The sequence below is a fragment of the Rana temporaria genome, chromosome 3 (assembly GCF_905171775.1).
Source record: "Rana temporaria chromosome 3, aRanTem1.1, whole genome shotgun sequence".
In the NCBI taxonomy this organism is placed as follows: domain Eukaryota; kingdom Metazoa; phylum Chordata; class Amphibia; order Anura; family Ranidae; genus Rana; species Rana temporaria.
The window spans coordinates 400435892-400456160 of record NC_053491.1 but is presented as its reverse complement, the minus strand read 5'-3'; the positions used below and the strand labels follow the sequence as shown (position 1 = coordinate 400456160).

The window sequence follows — 20269 nt, the reverse complement described above, 5'->3', positions numbered from 1 at the left end:
TTGACGCCCTCCCAGAGTTAAGCAACCGCCTTGTAGATGTATTTCGTCTATAGGGCGGTTGCTAACTGGTTAAGGGCTGACTCAGCCACCCTGCCAGAACATTCTGCCTGGGGATTGGCCACGTCCCCTTAAGTATGCAGATCAGCCCTCCTGGCCTTTGCCCACTAACTTCTAGAAGTTTCTCTAAACTTCAAAATCCAGGGGGGGTATCAGAGACCTGCCTATGTAGAGCAATCCAGCCTGACCTGCAGTAACTCTGACCCAAATTCTGACTCACAAACTAATCATGAGTCATAGCTTAAAATGTACCTGCTACAATAACAAGCTTGGTTGATAAAAATAAACCCACATCATACCATTTTTATAATCTCCTGTTCCAGAAATCCCTCATCCCTGATCTTGAAATCACGTTAAAAACAGACAGCAAAATAAATGAACATAGTGTAGGGGGGGCCAGAGCTTCTAATGATAGTTCTCTGTTGAGTTACTGGCTACTTGAATATGTGTTGCTTTTATGCCTCATTTTTGCCTTCTGCTGTCGATGACAGGCTTTTAGGATTAGAGCTGGAAAAATATCCTTCTCAGCTGGCTATTGGTGTCGGAGTGATGCAGAACCTGGAGATTGGACAGACAATACCATACCCCCCTGGATACACATATACCACCCGTGTCCGTTCTAACAAGACGGCCCTGCCATTCCCACAGTGCACAAGGTTTAGGTTCTTTCCATGAAAACACAAGTAAACAGGAGGGCCATCTTTATCAGTGGAAAAAATGAATTTATGTAATCAATAATGAAAACACCCAGTTTCCCGGAAAATTAACATGTCAGCTTTCTAGTAACCAAGCTCTGTGAATAAACCATAACCTTTCGTCTCCCTCACGCCATTCAGACGGATGTAATATCCATTATAGAACAAAGTGCTCCCTTCATCCCTTCCCCCTCAGTGAGGATCAATGTGCCAGTCCCTCCCAGTCCTCCTCACCCTCCCAGTCCTCCTCACTCTCCTTCCCAGTCCTCCTCACCCTCCTTCCTCTGTATTCTAAGCCCTCCCTACAAGCTGCACAAGCAGATACACACAGCTCTGACAGCAAAAGGTAATCAGCACGACATGGACAAGGTAATGTAACTCTTATTATATAACTGACCTCGCCATTCTTTATGTTTTAGCTTATGTTCTGTTTACTGGACAAAGATACCATTTCTGACTTCCCAGGAAAGGTTCATTTCACAAGGTGTTATAATGAAGCAAGCTTGCAATCCATTTTATAGCCTGGAAATCTATATAAATAAATAAAGGCTGTGGATATTTAATGACGCAGTACACCCACCGCCTGTCCTAATGGAACAGCTTCATCGCTATATAACAATGGCATGTCTTATGCGTCTTTGTGCCAATGTATTATTACTACTATTATTTGCGCTTAATGTTATAACGTGTACATTGATAAGAATAATTCCATGTAACAAAAAGGCAAAAAGCATCAGTTTGTTTTCTACGCGACGCAGTTAATAATCTATAGACTTTACCCGACATCATACTGTTATTTTATAATTAGGATTAATCGCAATGCTTACAGCCATCATACTGACTTGCGACATCCAGGATCCCATTGATGTATTCAGTGATGCTCCTGAAATTACAGTAACAATAGACTTCAGTCAATTGCATTGTGAAAAGCCAAAGAATGTTTGGTCAACACAGGATCTCTATGGTAATAAAATGAAGTGAAGAATGGTCTTCTTTGATGTGTGGTCCCTAATCGATCGACAATACAGCTTCATTTTTTGTATGTGGTCTCATAGGTTGGATTCATACAGCAGTGTTACGATGTTTTTATGCTTTTAGGCAATAGGGGAAAGGAATTATATAACCAGGGCGTTTTTTTTTTCAGCGGGGACCTGGTCGAACGCAGTTCTGGCACCATCAGCATGAATGTATATGCCAAGGTGTGCCCAGATGTGCTGGCGTGTCTATTGATGCTGGGGGTTCTAATGTTGCTGGGGTGGATCTATTAATGCTGGGAAGAACTATTACTGTTGGTGAGGGGGTCTATTGTTTCTGGGGGGTCAATTGTTGATGGGAGGAGGGGGCTGGCTATTGTTGCCGGCGAGACTATTGACGCTGGATACTGTGAGATCTATTGTTTCTGGGTGGATCTAGTGTTGCTGGATTATTTTCTTGTGAAGTGATCTATTGTTGCTGGGAGAATCTATTGTTGCTAAGGAGTCTATTTATTACTGGTAGGGATCTGTTGTTCCCGGAGAGATCTATTGTTGCTGGGGATTTCTACAGTTGCTGTGAAGGATCTATTATAACTGGGGAGATCTGTTGTTGCTGGGGGGTCTATTGTTGTTGGCTGCAGGGGACCTATTATTTTTGCCTTTCATTAACAAATACTTTTCTGCATTCTCTAGGTAAAGTTTAGAACCAAGGGATGGTGCTCGGAGGTGGGTAGGGGGGCGGAGACTCGGGAAAGGGGGAGTACCTGCACCTATTCTCTGAGAAATAAAGCCCTGGATATAACCCTCTGAATATATCTATGCAATAGATACAAGGGTGTTGTTTACTAGACTGCAGCAGCCTCTAACGACTCATCCAGATTCATTTATTATAACTGTCTGCTCTACAAGGATGACATTTTTGCTATCTGTACTTCTGAACCAGTTTTTTATTTTTTTAACAAATGCCTAAAAATTTACAGACTTCATTAAATGTCAATGTATTAGTTATAGGAGAAGTTTGGGGTTGTAAAATAAAATAAAATATAAAAAACAGCTTTCATACCAGGGATGCACCGATATCGATACCAGTATCAGCGCTGATCCCGAATATTTTCACAAGTGCTTGTACTCGTGAAAAAGCTCCCAATAACTGAAACTGATCATTTGCGGTGTGATTTGCATCCATACAAAATGAATGAGCGCACACAGCACTGCAACAAATCCTATGCAATTTGAACAGGAATGCAGTGCAATTCCTAGCCGAATCGCATGCAGTTTCCTGTGTGAACCCAGGCTGAAATCACTATGACAAGAATGTGTGGTCAACCGATACTGATACTTTGCATACAGAATTAATGGGTTAAAATTGCATGCGGTTTTCTTTACTGGTCCTGTGTGAGCCCAGGCTGTAATCACTATGACAAGCCTGGGTTCACACAGGAGCAGTAGGGAAATGGCATGCAATCTGGACAGGAATCGCACCGCATTCCTGTTCAAATCGTATGCGACTCCTTGCATTGCTATTTGAGCCCATTAATTTTGTATGGACACAAATCACAACGCAAAGTATCAGTATTTAGAATCGGCGAGTACTTGACCGAACATATCGGTATTTGTACTCGCCAATAAAAAAAGGGTATCGGAAGGGCCGTCTTAATAGCATCATGGGCCCCTAGGCAAAATAATGCCCTGGGGCCACTACCAGCCTGTCCCAATTTACACACCTGCTCTCAAGAATTAAAGTATAAATAATTACACTTAATAAAATAGATTTTAAACAATAAGAAAACATGCCCTAAATCAAAGACTAATCAACACAGAGGGCACAGTACAGGGGGAGTCAGGAGGGCAGAATACTGGGATCAGGAGGGCACAGTACAGTTTAAGGGACACTGGCCGGGACATGGCCATCTCGGGACAGCTTAGTAGAAAGCGTGACTGTCCCGGCAAATCTGGGACAGTTGGCAAGTATGATGTAATGTACGATTATCATGGGGCCCCTATGCACCTGGGGCCCCTGGGCAGTGCCCATGCATTAAGACAGCCCTGGGTATCGGTGCATCCCTACTTCATATTCATCTCTATGCTTGCAGCATCAGTGTGATGCTGCAGCTGCCCCACATCGGCTCTAACACTGAGAACTGAGCAATCACTTGACTGCTAATCACTCAATCCTCAGTCTGATTGGAGCAGAGAGCAGTGACTGAGCGTTTACTGGGGCCCTGGGCTAAAGATGGGGTTGGCACAACTGGCTTTGGCTGTCAGCTGAAAACTGAGAACTGGAGACAGCTATCAATCAGACAGCTGGATGGATTCTGACAATATGGTCGGGATCCTTCCAGAGCCTAGAGTGCTCTGTGATGTCAGTTGATAATGATCTATAGCCTGCTATCAGGTGACTATGTGTGACAGAAAAGCAAAAGTAAGCACACTGCTGTGACCCAGAAGAGACGTATGACCAAAAAAGCTTTTTTAAACTTCAGTTCCCCTGTCATTTTGGCCCTTCCCTCCCTTCGACAGATGTGTTGGAGGGCTCTGCCTGGATTTCAGGTCTTAGCAGAGCCCTGTGACACATCTGTGCTTATGCATGTGCAGACATACTGAGATCTGGGACTATACCCTCTCCATCCTAACACACACGCAGGAAACCCCTGCATATGCACAGATGTACTGCATGGCTATGCTGGGACCCACACCCTGACATCTACACATGTAAGGAATTCAAAGGCACACATGCGTCTGCCAGTGAAACTGCCAACTGGGAGCAGGGGGCGAATGTCATTCTTGCCAAGGTAAGAAAAGAGGAAGTCCTGCGCTGCAGCCCAAAACTGTTAAAAAACCTTTAAATAATATCTAATTGTGGGAGAGAGAGGGAGCAGGAGGCAGGTAAAATATATATATTTTTTTTATACTGTAGGTTAAAGGTCTGCTTAAAAATCTGTTAAAAACAAACGGCATAATAAATTGTTCAATATCCAGTCACTCGCACTTATTATTAGTGCTTACAGAAAAAGAGAAGCAGCTGCTGCCACAGGGCAATGTCTCAACGATATCAGTACACATAAACTATTATCAAGAGGAACAGAGCCAAAGCAAATAGGATAAACCAATATCAGCAATACATATAATAGCATTAAATTCTTATCTGTGAGAAACAATTGAGTCCCACTTGTTATAAAGTCTAACATGCCACAATAAATGATAGTATTAATAAGTGTCTTCCCCTCTGGTGTACCCAAGATACTCACACCGCACTCACCAGAAAAGGTGGACTTCTTGAGTGAACAAGAAAGTAAAGTAGGGCCAAAAGAGGAATATCCAACTGGCAGGTCTCCAACTGGCACCCTTTATATGCCGGTTACACTTTATTTTCTCATGTAAAAATCAGAGATGCAAGGAAAGTCTTCATACAACCATAGAAACACTTTCCACACAGACAACATTTCACTCAAACCCTCCACTTAGCCGGTGGCAGCAGCTGTTAGCACTGTGGGTCTCTATAGTGGTTAAGGTAAAGATCCTGGGCTAGATTCAGATAGGTTAGCGGATCTGATTTACGATCCGCCGTGCTAGTGCTTAATTCAGAAAGCACTTACCTCAAAACTTGCGGCGGCGTATCGTAAATCCCCCGGCGGAATTCCAATTCCGCGGCTAGGGGGCGTCTACAATTTAAATCAGGCGCCGATCCAACAGCGCATGCGCCGTCCGCAAATTTTCCCAGCGTGCATTGCTCCAAATGACGTCGCTAGGACGTCATTGGTTTCGGCGTGGGCGTAACTTGCGTCCAGCTCTATTCTGAATCGACTTACGCAAACGACGTAAAAATTCAAAACTCGGCGCGGGAACGACGGCCATACTTAACATAGGATACCCCTCACATAGCAGGGGTAACTATACGCCGGAAAAAGCCAAACGCAAGCGACGTAAAAAAAAAGCGACGGGCAGGCGTTCGTTTCTAAATCGGCGGAACTCCTCATTTGCATATTCGTCGCATACAAAAAACAAAACGCCACCTAGCGGCCGGCCTGGAATTGCAGCCTAAGATCTGACGGTGTAAGTCACTTAGGGAGGGATCTTAGGGAGATCTATGCGGAACCTGATTCTATGAATCAGGCGCATAGATCCGACGGACGGAACTCAGAGATGCGACGGCGTATCAGGAGATACGCCATCGTATCTCTATCTGAATCCGGGCCCCTCTCTCCAATGACACCGGATACTCCCCATCTTTCAGCCATAAGTGTGCGCAGCCTACTGAATTGGGGGTGTGCACTCCAAAGCTCCAACACACGTTTTTCTCTGCAGCCTCAGCTGCATGGGGCAGTGAATGAATTAGTCTGTGCTGAGTGGCTTCCTGTTCATTCACACTGAAGCATAATAAACACAGTTTACAATGCTTCAGTTATGAATGGATACAGTGAGTAAGTGTGTTTATTGTGTTCATTTAGAAAAGGAAGGGGCTGGTAAATTACTTATTTACTGGCTCCTTCCCCTGCTCTACATCCTGAAACATCCCCTAAGGCAGAGGGAAGCTAGCAGCACTGCATGGTGGGGGCAGTAGGGGGAATCGGCACAGCACATAGTGATTAGGGTGTGCCCCACCTGGCACACCCCCTGCGTACGCTCCATGCTTTCAGCACTGTGGAGGATGTGTCCCCTGATCCAGTCACAAAATGAATAGTATTTTACACCTAGAATACAAGGCGTGCAAATAGGGAGGGGAGACCTGTAATCCTCCCTTTCACAAAACACCTTGCATTCTGAGAGAAAAAAGTTTTGCAATTGGAAGAGAAAACAGGAAGGGGAGGGTAAACGACACAAGTCCTTCACAGTTGCAGCATCTGCTCTAAACTCTTTGTTTGCAATCCCCGTATTCTACCCTAGATGATTCCCCTACTTCAGGTTCAGCGTTGTAGCTTTTCGTATTACCGGCCTTGACAAGGGATTAGCAGTGTGATGTTAAAAAGATGTTGGTGTTGTCCAATGGAAAGACTGGAAGCAGTGAGAGAAGCTGCAAAGCTAAACCAGGAAATGGTCATGTCATTTCTTGGCTGCGCTGTGCGAACCACAAGACTGACTGAATAGAATTACCAATACTTTGGCAGATAAAACACAAGTGATCCGTCAGAATTCCTCCTGCCACAAAGTTCTCTACAGTGTTAAAATGTCAGTCAAGCTAAACGTTTATTAATTTTGGGTTTTAAATAGGTGGGGAAGGAATAAAAACTCCATGTGGGTTTTTACTGGTTTTAGGAACTTCATTATAGACATTTCCCTCCACTCCTTCTTTGGCAAATGTTGTCAGCAGGACAGGAAGTGAAAGTTAACCTCTTACAGCAACGCAGACAGAAATAGTTACTAGTAGTGTAAGTGCCGGTTCACACAGGGGCAACCCGACTTACAGCGCGACTTTGCAAGGCGACCTCAGCGTGACTTGGAACAACTTACAACGCGACTTAAAGTTGCCTCCAGGACAGGCGACTTTGGCTGTGGCCAATCACAGAATAATCAGCTCTGTGGGAGGGAGGGAGGGAGGGGTTAGCCTGAGTAAACTATTTTCTTTTCCTGTAAAGTTGCTTCAGTTAAGACAGTGATCCGACTTTGGAGGCAACTTCCATTGGAATTAATGGGTACAAGTTGCCTACAAGTCGCCTTGAAGTAGTACAGGAACCTTTTCTGAAGTCGGAGCGACTTCAGTAGTGTACATTAAGACGGCTCTCATTCACTTCAATGGAATTTCTCATGTCTCGCAAGTCAGATCCCAAGTCGCTGTAGTGGGAACCGGCACTTAGGGAGAGCTAGAACACCAGATAGTTATTTCTGTTTGTCCTTGTTGCAGAATTTTCATTACTTCCTGTCTTGTGCTGGTAAATCTAATGATCCTCCAACAATCTTTTGGGGGTTCTAGCCCTTCCTCATGAGCAAGTGGAATGCCACAGGTTGAAGGCCTTCCTTTCTCCTTCTATAGGCTTCCACTCAAGGCTAGTTTGGTACCCTTTGCCATGGCTTGTAAGGGGATCTTAGGAGAAGTTCTATGAAACAATGTACCTTTTGAATTACTACATAGTGGCTGTTGGAAGGGAATTCTGTGTACAGGTACAGAGCTGATTGGAAGGGATGCCCATCACAGTTAAGTGACATCACAGCACATGGTATTTAAAGGCATGGCATGCAGATTGGCACCAAATGCTAGCTGCAAAAGCACACTGGTGCCATGGGCAAGTTTAAAGTTGCAGTAACATGTACACAGAGAGTGACATGTGGCCTGCCAAGTTTGAGGATCAGCACTTGGAGGGGAGGTGCCAAAGTGTTTTTGAGCCAATGAGCAAGCAACTTGACCAAATGAAGACAGAGAGAACAGTTGCCAAAGTATCAATGATTATGGTCTTGAAGTAGTAAAAGTAATAGTACCCGTTACCTTCTGTCTCTGCAACACTTTAAATTCCATTTTGGGAGTGAAGGTCCTTTATAATAATGTAGCATATCCTAACTAGGCCACCAAGCCAGGTTACACGCTGCTTTGCTTAGGTTTCTCTCATGGCTCTGTTACTTTCTAGAGATTCTTTTTGACCCGATTTGAAATATTGTACTCATTTATAAATACCCACCCTGTTTTCAATCTGAATTTTATTAAATTTTGGTAGTTCCCAAGTATACATATATTACTATTATAGTCATAGCATCCAAACATATAAATATGTGATACAAATTATCTTAGTATAAACGTCTAACAAACATACATACATAAAAAAAGAAGAGAAGAAGAAAAAAAAGAAAAAAAAAAAAAAGAAATACCCACCCTAAATGTTGTCCTCATCCATAAATGCCCAACAACACCTGTGTCTGACTACAAGCTAAAGTCTTCTGAAAATGATCCTTCCTTACAGCACAGTCTTTCCTTTCATTTGGTGCCCATGTAACTTCACACAGCGTCACTCTAAAGCCCTGTACACACGATCAGTCCATCCGATGAGAACGGACTGAAAGACCGTTTCATTGGTTAACCGATGAAGCTGACTGATGGTCTGATGTGCCTACATGCCATCAGCTAAAAAAACGATCGAATCCAACGCGGTGACGTAAAACACAACGACGTGCTGAGAAAAATGAAGTTCAATGCTTCCAAGCATGCGTCGACTTGATTCTGAGCATGCGTGGGCTTTTAACCGATGCTTTTGCGTAATAACCGTCGGTTTTGACCGTTAGGCGTCCATCGGTTCAATTTTAACGCAAGTTCTAAATTATTCGACCGAAGGATAACGGACCGATGGGGCCTTCAGTCCGTTTCCATCGGTTTTGACCGACCGTGTGTACAAGGCCTCAGAGCCTGGACAAGGGGTGGGCAGGAGGAGCAACACAAAGAGATTGGGGGAAGGGGATCTGTGTTAGGTGGGGGAATTTGGGGGGCAGCAGGGGGTTAAGAATTGTTCTAGGATGGGAAATTTGAGTTTACTAGGAAACGAGGGATTTGTGTTGGGAGGGGGGGGGATGTGGGAAGAGGATTTGTGCTAGGAAAGGGGATTTGGGGTGTTTGTGCTAGTAGAGGTGAGATGGTAGAGGGGATTTTTGCTAAGAGGGGAATTTTCATTGGGGGGGATGTGTACTCGGAGGGGAAAGCAGGGGGGGGCAGATTTGTCCTAGGAGGAGGGGGAATTTATGCTTAAGGGGTAAGCATGCAGATTAGTGCTCAATTTTTTGGGGGGGAGGTATTTTTCCTAAAACATAATGCTCAGATATCTTGTGGGAGGGGGATTTGGCATGTTCGCCCTGAGCTCTAGGTGGCCTTGTCCCGGCAGTGGTCACTCTCACCTCCTTCTTTCACAATCTCACCTTTCATACCATAGCTGTGGACATTTTATTAATGAGAGGTATGGCTGCTTATGTCCCTATTAGTTTGTTAGAGTGCTCCTGGACCTACCTAAATTATAAATGTGACATTAAGGTCCTGCTATAAAATATTAATATATTTGATGTAATCAGTAAATGGCTTCCTGGCAGCAGACAGAGCCTGCAGGACAAAGCATTGTAACCTATTCACTAGTCACACTGAATCTTTTTTAAAGTACCAAATAAAATGACTCAAGATAGGCATTGCCAGGCTTAGGTAAGCATAAACATTCTGATGCCTTGTACGCATGATCAGAATTTCCGATGGAAAAAGTCAGACGGAATTTTTTCATTGGATATTCCAACTGTGTGTGTGTGCCCCATCTGAGTTTTTCCATCGGAAATTCCGACGGACTTAGAAAAAAAATATGTTCTCTTTTTTTATCGGAAATTCAGTTTGTCTGTACCATGCATGCATGCTCAGAATCAAGTCGATGCATGCTCGGAAGTATTGAACTTCATTTTTCTCAGCTTGTCGTAGTGTTTTACGTCTTGGACAGTCGGAATTTGGTGTGACAGTGTGTATGCAAGACAGCTTAAATGGAATTCCGTCAGAAAAATCCATCAGATTTTATCCCGACGGTAATTCCGATCGTGTGTACGAGGCATTACAAGCTGACACCTCAGCAGATATCACGTGAGAGGGTTCTTTTTGTCCTACGCAGATGCTAATCCAATCAGTGCTACAAATTTCCATTTTTTTCCATTTTCCAATTTCCTATGGTCTGTGCTAATCACTCTGCTTGTACTGCATGCACAATTCAATGTCAATTTTCACTAGGCAAACATCAGAAACAGGAGATGCGTTAGCGTTAACAGACGAGCTCCGACGTTTCCATAGTGACCGATTCCACTTCAATATTTCTGGAGTGGAAACACATCTGACTGTGTTATTCTGCATTTAAATCCATAGATTTCAGTTTAAACATAGACCATAATACTGCCTGCTGTAATCTACTAAAGATTACCAATAATTCAGAGCACATTTCTCCGCCGTGATTGCTTTTTAGTTCTATTGAAGTCAGGCTGCGGTTGCAATTTTCCTTGCAGTGTGTTTGTGTATAATAAGTGGAGGGAATTGCAGAGAGCAGATGGTTGATGTCGTGAGTTGCTATGGAGACGTCTATGCAAAAAGGCTTTCAAGCCAACCTCTTATAGATCTCTGTGTTGTATAGAATCCTATACACAGGGACGGCCTTGTTCAGAGTGTTACTTAACACTTTCGTTCCTGGAGCTTCTGGATCTAGATTTCTTTTTCACAGTTTATACTTATATTGTATAATTTTCCCTATATATATTAATAATGACTTGCTTCTAAAAGGAGAAGGAGCTTCTAGGTAACATCTTATTTTGCATGCCAGGCTTGTAAGAAAAAGTTTCAATGCCCACACACTGGATTTTTTTAAAGCCATTGCATCGCCTTTGCACATAACCAAGGACAGGACCTTTTCAGCCTAATCGGATTGATCATCATCACATGGCTGGTAGTTCTCATTAGTATGTCAAGCACAACAGGAGTGATTTCATTAGCATTAGCTTTGTGCCAGTTAATAGACGTTAAAGCAGACCGTGCAGTAAAAGGCAAAGTACAATATATCAGGGCCCCTTCCAACATAATAGCAGCTTTAAAGTAAGAAACAAAAACTGTAAAGAAAAAGTTATAAACTATATTTACCCTGGCTTTAGTACTGCAGGGGGTAAATCCTCTATCTTTTCAGCAAGAGAATGGTGAGTACACCAAGTCTTGAGAAATTCCTTTTTTTTTTTTTTTTTTACCTCTTTTTTTTTTCTCATTCAATATTTTATTTTGTAAAAGGGAAAGGCAAGCAGAACAGAATACATATTCCAAAGAAAAGCACATCACCACGTCCACATATTGCAGATACAAAAGTATAACATGTTCCTTATTCTATCCATCAACGTAATTTGGACGGATATTCTTATACTCTATGTATCCCTCTTTCCCCTTTACAGTACTTCTTCGACCTAAGAACTCCCCCCCCCCCCCCCCAAAAAAAAAGTCTTGAGAAATTAATGGTATTATGCAGGAGCACCTCCCTGCAAGATTAACCCAGCGATAGACTGTTTGAATGACGGCCAGTTCAGCAGGAACCGTCCAAGATTCAAACTGTGTACAGTGCCTTGAAATCTATTCATACCCCTTGAAATTTTCTACATTGTGTCTTTACAACCAATAACGTAAATGTATTTTATTGGGATTTTAGACCAACACAAAGTCCCACATAATTGTGAAGTGGAAGGAAAATGATAACTGGTTTGCAACTTTTTTTTACAAATAAATATATGAAAAGTGTGGCGTGCATTTGTATTCAATACTTGCAGAACAACCTTTCACTGCAATTACAGTTGCAAGGCATTTTGGGGATGTCTCTACCAGCTTTGCACATCTAGAGAGTGAAATTTGTGTCCATTCTTCTTTTCAAAATAGCTCAAGCTCTGTCAGATTTGATGAAGAGCATCTGTGAGCAGCAATTTTCAAGTCTTGAATTGGAATTAGGTCTGGACTTTGACTGGGCCATTCTAACACATGAATATGCTGTTTAAATGAAACTGTGATGGGAGGGCCTGTGGAACCTAGAATCCCTTGGAGCGGTTGGGAAAGCCTTGTTTTAGCTTCCAATGCACCTCCTATGTCCAAGTTACCCTGTGTCCATTAGGGGCACAGGGTAACTGAGAAAATGTGTCTTGGATTACTCAAAATGGGATAGTAATAGTTATCCACAATATCTCCCAGGATATGTATAAAGACTATTCTTGGTTTGGTTGATTCTGAACTCAACATGTTAATTTAAAGAGCTGATCGCATTGCCCTCTGTACAATGTAGAAGACGGTCCGACTCCTACTGGAGCTTCTGCTATTGTGAGAAGGTTTGCTTTGTTTATATTTATAATAATGTTGATTGTGTCTTCTGAGCTAAAAGGCGGAAAGTCTGTCCTGAAAGGTCGTACATCTGAGTCACCTAGGCTGTCTAAACGATTACCGTATTTATCGGGGTATAGTGTGCTCCCGCGTATAGCGCGCACCCCTAAAGTTGCCCCGAATCCTGTGGAAAAAAATATTTTTTGTACTTACAGTTTTGGTGTCTTGCGCGGCGTCCACTGGCGGCCTCGTCGGATCCGGCGTCCGTCTGCGGCTTCGGGTGTCCTCTGCATCGGGTCCGGCGTCCTCGCGTCCTCCCCGCTCGTTTCCCGCGCCGAGTTTGAATACTGCGCCGACATATACAGAGCGCAGTACACTCGTGTATTGTCGTCAATGCTCGGCTACTCTCGCGCTGACGTCCTGTACGTCCAGAACGTCAGCGCGGGAGGAGCCGAGACTGCCGACAATACACGAGTGTACTGCGCTCGGTATATGTCGGCGCAGTATTCAAACTCGGCGCGGGAAAGCGGGTATCGGCGTATACCGCGCACCCACGATTTTGCCCTGATTTTCAGGGCAAAAAAGTGCGCGGTATACGGCGATAAATACGGTAGTTAATTAGAAAACCTCTGGCTGTATGTTTAGGGCGGTGTCCTTCTGGAAGGTGAACCTCCACCACAGTTTCAAGTCTTTTGCAGACTCTATCAGGTTTTCTTCTAAAGCCCTGTACACACGGTAGGACATCCAACAAAATTTCCCTTGGATTTTTGTCCTAATTGATTTGTCCTGCCACACCCATAGCATACACACAGTCAGACTTTTCTGCAAACTTTTCTAAAAGTTTCCTAACATCATGTGTTTTTTTTTGCTATTTTCTGCTCTTTACCGCCACCCTTTGGTTAACTTCTGCTATTGTTTGTTGCTTTTAACATTGGTTTTGAGCATTTGTATTTGCACTTTGTCCAAAAGTTGGTTGGATTGCTGTACACACGGTCACACAAAGCACCATCGGACTTTTGTTGCCGAAAAGTTGGTCCGTTCGCAGACCCAACTTTTTGTTGGATGAAACCAGAAAAAGTTGGTCTGATGGAGCGTACACACGGTCGGACAAATTTGAAAAGTTGCAGATTTTGAAGTTGGTTGGCCAAAAGTCCTACCGTGTGTACAGGGCTTTAGATTGGTCTGTATTTGGCTCCATCCATCTTTCTATCAACTCTGACCAGCTTCCCATTCCCTGCTGAAGAAAAACATCCCCAAAACACTGCCGCCACCATGTTTTGGTCACCTTGTCCCACGGTGGGGATTGTGTGATGTGCAGTGTTAGTTTTCCGCTACACATAGCGTTTTGCTTTTAGGCCAAAAAGTAAAATTTTGGTCTTATCTTACCCGAGCACCTTCTTCCACATCACCCAATGTGGTCCCCAACATGGCTTCTCGCAAACTGCAAACAGGACTTCTTATGGTTTTCTTTCAACAATAGCTTTCTTCTTGCCCCTTTTGTGCATTAAAAACACATCTTTACTTCTGTCTGGGCTATGCTTTAGCTCCACCCCAGGCTGAAGCCCAATTTATGGGTGTTTCTATGGGCAGCTCTATCACACCACTGTAGCCATTGACCTCTCACTAAGATTCCATCTGTGAACAGATCTGCAGTGCTGAATGTTCATTCATAAATTCAAAAGTAATTAACCAGCTCTGTGGAACTGTGTGATAGGTCTCTGGTGACGAGTAGATTTAGCAGCAGTCACAGATCTATCACACATCCCCAGATCACTGATTTATTGTTTACTTTTGAATTTATTAATGAGCAGTCAGCACTGGCAAGGCTGTGTAACTGGTCTGCAGATGCTAGTAGTAAATATACTGTATAATGTGCAAGCAGATCTGTTACATAGCACCCTAGTATTGCCTGTTCATTCATAAATGCAATGGTAAACAGTCAGTACTGTGGGACTGTGATAGATCTGCAGCTGCTAGTAAACATATTGTACATTATACTGCAGTGCTGGCTGATCTTCAGCTTGTTTTGTGAATTGACCCCACCCTTATGTGTCCTAAATGACTTTGCTCATTCTCCAGTGAGCGCCTGCGGCCAGAGACTAATGCTGTCCATCACTTTTTATCAAACATTCATCTCTTGGCTAGCAGGAGGTGAGCGGTCCTACCAAGCTACTCAACAATTGCAGGATGGAACAAGTGCAAGTCATACTGTATATATGCATGTAGACTGCAGGTGATTAAAAAATGACAGTGACAGCGCTGAGGAAAGGAAATACCAATAACTGGCATTTGTTTACATGTGATCAGCTGTGATTGGACACAACTGATCACATGGTAAAGAGGCTCTTTACCCTGATCGGTGATGTGCTGTATCCGAGGGACAAAGCTCGCCACCGTTCGCTGTGCTGAACAAAAGCGGTTCTGCCCAGCCATCATTGTACAATGGGTGGGGCGGAAACCTGTTAAACTATTTAATGTACAAAAAAAAATGTCCCCCCCAATATCCCTCTCACTGTTTTTGAGGCTGTACTACTCTGGGTTTACATGTACATATATGGTGGGAATGTCCCATAGTAAGCTCCTTTTAGTCATAAATCTTTAAAATTATTTCTATTATGTTCAATATAACCCTTAAACCCAATGCCTCAGTAGCACTTCTTAACAGAAAACCACAAATCATAACACACCGCCAATTCCAATTACTTATTTTCATAACCACGGCAGCTAAACAAACTGTAGCAAAAGCATGGAAATCAAACTCTCTCTGCATAGAGTCAGTCAAACAGTCACACAATCTATGATACATGCTAAAACTGAAGTTATTCTACTCGATAAAGTTTCTAATTTTGAATCCTTATGGAGACCTTGGATCAAACACTATTTACCTATTGATTTGGACTGTTCACTAATTTCTCCATGAGAGATTATAATCTTCACCCCACTACTATAATTACCTTCACCTGATTCTCTAACCATTGGTCCCCCTGGACATTTCTTTCTCTCTCCCCTCTGTGCCCTATCCCCTCTACTAGGTTTATCCTTGTTAATTATCTGATATACCAACTGTAATAGAAGATGCTTTGAATGGTTGGGATTTTTGACCTTCGCACCAGATAAAGCCAAGCCAAGTGAAGGAACTTGGCCCTGGTTTAGCCTAATTTATTCCCCCAGATATTCTACAACACATTAACTTTATATTTCTTTATAGGTTCATTTAATTCTATTCTCTTCATAGATGAGATTATTATAATATATTATTTCAATCAACTTAATTTCTCAATTACTTGTCGTCAAATAGCTGCCATGAAGCTATGATTATGACACTTCATGTTACATAATCTTATCATACAATCTGCTAGGTTATCTATTTTCATTTATAATGCCTCGTACACGCCGGATTTTACAAGAAAAGTCAGACTGGCTTTTTTTCTAGGGAAGTCCAGCTGTGTGTAGCCTTCATCTGACTATTTTTTTCGGAAGTCCGACAGACCTTAGATAGAGAACCTGGTCTCTTTCTTTCCGTCGGACTTCCGACAGACTCACGGCGGACTTTTGCACGGTCAAAAGTCTGGCCGTGTGTACAAGGCATAAGAGTTACTTTCCTGAATGATTACGCTTTTTTTTTACTATACTATACTATACTATTACTGTACTACATGTTCTGTTAATGGAATATCTATTTCTATTATATTATTGTATATGCTCTGTTAATGGAATTTTGTTGATAATTATAAAAGTCAATAAAATATTTGAAACGAAAAAAAAAAAAAAGATTACGGTGCCAATAGGTAATGGATGTGCATTAATTAGTTATAGAAAATTAGGTTATTGTTTAGTGTCACTTTAATGTGCTTTTACTACTTATTCTGAATATGTAAATATTTTAGTGTGCATGATCTAACCCAGTGGTTCTCAACCCTGTCCTCAAGTACCCCCAACAGGCCATGTTTGCAGGTTTTTCTTTATCTTGCAGGGGTACTTTAAATCAGTCAATGGCTTGGTATTTTGGACAGCTATTTTATCTAAAAGAAATTCCCAAAACATGGCCTGTTGGGGGTACTTGAGGACAGGGTTGAGAATCACGGATCTAACCAACATTCACTTTAAGAACCTTTTGCTATAGAAACAACAAATTCTGGAAGAATTTCCACCAATCCATAGATTAGGAAATTGGGAGTATTTAGGACCAGCTCTAAGCTGACAAATGGAGGTACCCCAGTGCTCAGATATGTGACAGCTTCCCGCACACTGCTTTATTTCCACCCAGCTCCATTCAACTGTGGGCTAGGAGATTTCCCAGGTCAAAAGCTAAATGAAACAAAAGGGTCGGGGCCCGGGGGGAATACTGGTGATGTCATTACCCAAATATTGAATATTTTATATCTGGGAAATAACTTGAGTCACAGGGTGCACTAGGCTCTGTTTCCACTACTATGAGTTGTTGTGCAACATGTCAAGTCGCATGACAAGTCAAAATCCATGTATTTCAATGGTCCCCGTTCTAATTGGTGTGACTCAAGTGACAGTGACTCCAAAAAAAGGTTTTTGTACTACTTTGCTCTGACTTTGGTGCGACTTGTTCTCCCATGGTTCTTACTGGCCACATGACATTGCATCAAAAATTGCATTACAAAGACGCAATGTAAATCGCGCAGTTTTGGGGTCACAATAGTGGAAACCTAGCCTTACAGTTCCCTCCCTCAGGCTGATTCAGAGGAGTGTGGCTAACTCACTTTGTTGCAGCAGCTGCTCGGCATGGATTCGATTTTGTTTTGATTTACGTTCGATACATTGTTTTTATATTTTGAAAACAGTGTTGTTTGTGTGTGTCTATAGAGGAGAATACAGTCAGGAGTGATTACCAGCTGACTCTGGTGTGATGCTGGCTATAGAAAGAGGGTGGTCTCTCTCATAAATGTGGTAGTCTGTAATATTGGTGCGGCGATCTGTAATTTTGTTGTGGTGGGTGGGGGTAGTATTTGTGCTCTATAGTATTGGTCTAGTGATCTGTAGTAGCTGTGCTTTTCAAACATATATGACATTAGAGAGACTATTCGCCATTCTGTGGGATGACAAAAGTTCACCAACTCACAGAGACTGCAGAGATAGGATAGAGCCAGTAGTGTATTTAGGTTTTGTGCTGCCCTAGGCCTGACTAAACTCATACACCCCCTAATTTAAATATGACCCACCCCCTTCCTGTCATGCCCACACCCCTTGCTGTTTAAGACCCACCCTGAAATTTTCAAGTGGTTCTGAGAGCCTGGGGAGGCAATGGATTCCCTTAATTTGCATAGATTTCCTCTCACTTCCTGTTTGGCTATGGGACAGGAGTGAAGGGAAATCTCTGCAATGGGACAGGGATGGTAAAAAATAAACTGACAGAGGCTATAACCCTCCCTTACTCTATTCAAAATGGAAAAAAAAAAGTGTTGCCTATAGTTCTACTTTAACCACTTAAGCCCCGGACCATATTGCTGATCAAAGACCAGAGCACTTTTTGTGATTCGACACTTCGTCGCTTTAACTGACAATTGCGCGGTCGTGTGACGTGACTCCCAAACAAAATTGGCGTCCTTTTTTCCCCCACAAATAGAGCTTTCTTTTGATGGTATTTGATCACCTCTGCGGTTTTTAGTTTTTGCGCTATAAACAAAAATAGCGCGACAATTTTGAAAAAAATTAATATTTCTTACTTTTTACCATAATAAATATCCCCCAAAAATATATAAAAAAATGATTTTTTTCCTCAGTTTAGGCCGATACGTATTCTTCTACATATTTTTCATAAAAAAAATAGCAATAAGCGTTTTTTGATTGGTTTGCGCAAAAGTTATAGCGTTTACAAAATAGGGGGTAGTTTTATGGCATTTTTATTAATATATTTTTTTACTAGTAATGGCGGCGATCAGCGATTTTTTTTTCGGTACTGTGACATTATGGCGGACACTTCGAACACTTTTGACACATTTTTGGGACCATTGGCATTTTTATAGCGATCAGTGCTATAAAAATGCATTGATTATTATAAAAATGCCACTGGCAGGGAAGGGGTTAACACTAGGGGGTGGGGAAGGGGTTAAGTATGTTCCCTGGGTGTGTTCTAACTGTAGGGGGGATGGACTCACTAGGGGAAATGACTGATCGCTGTTCATACATTGTATGAACAGACGGTCAGGCATTTCTCCCCTGACAGAACCGGGAGCTATGTGTTTACGCACACAGCTCCCGGTCCCCGCTCTGTAACGAGCAATCGCGGGTGCCTGGCGGTGATCGTGACCGCCAGGCACGCGCGCGGGAGTCAGGAGCGCACGGCAGTCAGGAGCAAGCGGGGGGGCGCGCGCACCCCTAGTGGCCGTTTCGAGAGCCGACGTTATACTACGTCTCTCGCACAGGAGAGCCGACCTGCCGCCATAGAACTTTGGCGGCTGGTCGGCATGTAGTTAAGCACATTCTGATAATTTTATGGAGAGGACTAAGAAGATATAACCATGCCAATGGTGCAGCAGAAAACATAGCACAGTGAGGAAGATTTGTGGTCCAGGATAATAGGACAGTCAAAATTAGAAGCAGCACCCTAAACCCCCCCCCCCACAGTTGTAGAATGCAGACCGCCTGCATACCGGAGCAGTGTGGCCACTTTATGGGGCCTCTCAGCCCAGTCCGCCCCATGAAGTGTAGCACAAGCCGGCTGGGACTCTTTCTGTGCTGCCCCCCTGCAAAGTGCTGCCCTAGGCCTGGGCCTTGTTGGTCTAGGCCAGGATACAGCATTGGGTAGAGCATTGGCCCAGGTTGAGCATTGCTAAGGATACCACCTAGAGCAGTGGTTCTCAACCTTCCAGTGCCGTGACCCCTTGATAAAATTTCCCAAGTTGTAGGGACCCCTAACATTAAAATAATTTTTGTATGGTGGGTTCTCAGCACCCAAGGCAAGACAAGTAATTTGCGCCCCTAACCTATGGACATTTAGTGCTCCCTGAGTCCCTTCCACTCGTACAATATTAAAACCCCTTAAGATACATTTTTTTCCCCATCCCTCTCTCTAGCCATCTTGTTCTTTCTCTTATTCTTTCTCTCCCTTTTTCTTTATTCCTCCCCCTCTTTTCCTCTCCCTTCCATGTATGGGATGAGTGGTAGTGCTGGTGGGGGGTGGGATCAGTGGCAGAGCTGGGGGGAGTTCTGATCAGCACTTAGGTGCTCTTGATCAAGGTCATCTGCTGATCTGAGAACTGTAGTGGGGACTTTTAATGGCAACTCTAATCACAGGTAGTGTCACTCATTGTGTCACCAACTTTATGGTGTCCCCAACTTTGTGGTGTCTCGCAGCAGTGACACCAATGCTGAAATCAGGAGATAGGGTCTCCTCCAGCCCCTCAAACTTTACATTCCTCACCAGTCAGCTGACCTCTAGTCTCTGCCCCCAGGCCATGCTGTGAACTTAATGGACAGCTGCAAAGAGGCTGAGTGGGCAGCCGTGGGCTCCAGGAACAGCCAAGCTGGGCGGCCGCAAAAAGGCTGGGAAAGCAGTGCAGGTTTCAGGAACAGCCCAGGATTTGGTGACCCCTGGAAAATCGTCATTCGACCCCCAGGTTGAGAACCACTGACCTAGAGCCTGGAGCAACTGTATGTTTTACATAATTTAGTGGTGGATTAGCCCGGGTTAGTAGATCCACCACTCTCTGTTATCAGATGATACGCCCCTAGGTGTGCGGAGGGTGGGGAGAGACAGGCAGGGTGGGAGGAACATTAGCTTTGAGGTAAAGATAAGTGAAGAG

At 43.3% G+C, this 20269-nt stretch overlaps 1 protein-coding gene across 1 annotated transcript in view; it reads left to right on the top strand.

Moving 5' to 3' along the window:
• The first annotated feature begins 998 nt into the window (after positions 1-998).
• The window catches only part of LOC120932994 (prion protein), a 38332-nt gene continuing 19061 nt past the window's right edge, over positions 999-20269 (top strand). The window contains exon 1 of the mRNA XM_040345918.1: positions 999-1121. Within this exon, the coding sequence (XP_040201852.1) occupies positions 1113-1121 (9 nt within the window). The 5' untranslated portion in view covers positions 999-1112. The remainder of the gene's footprint in view (positions 1122-20269) is intronic.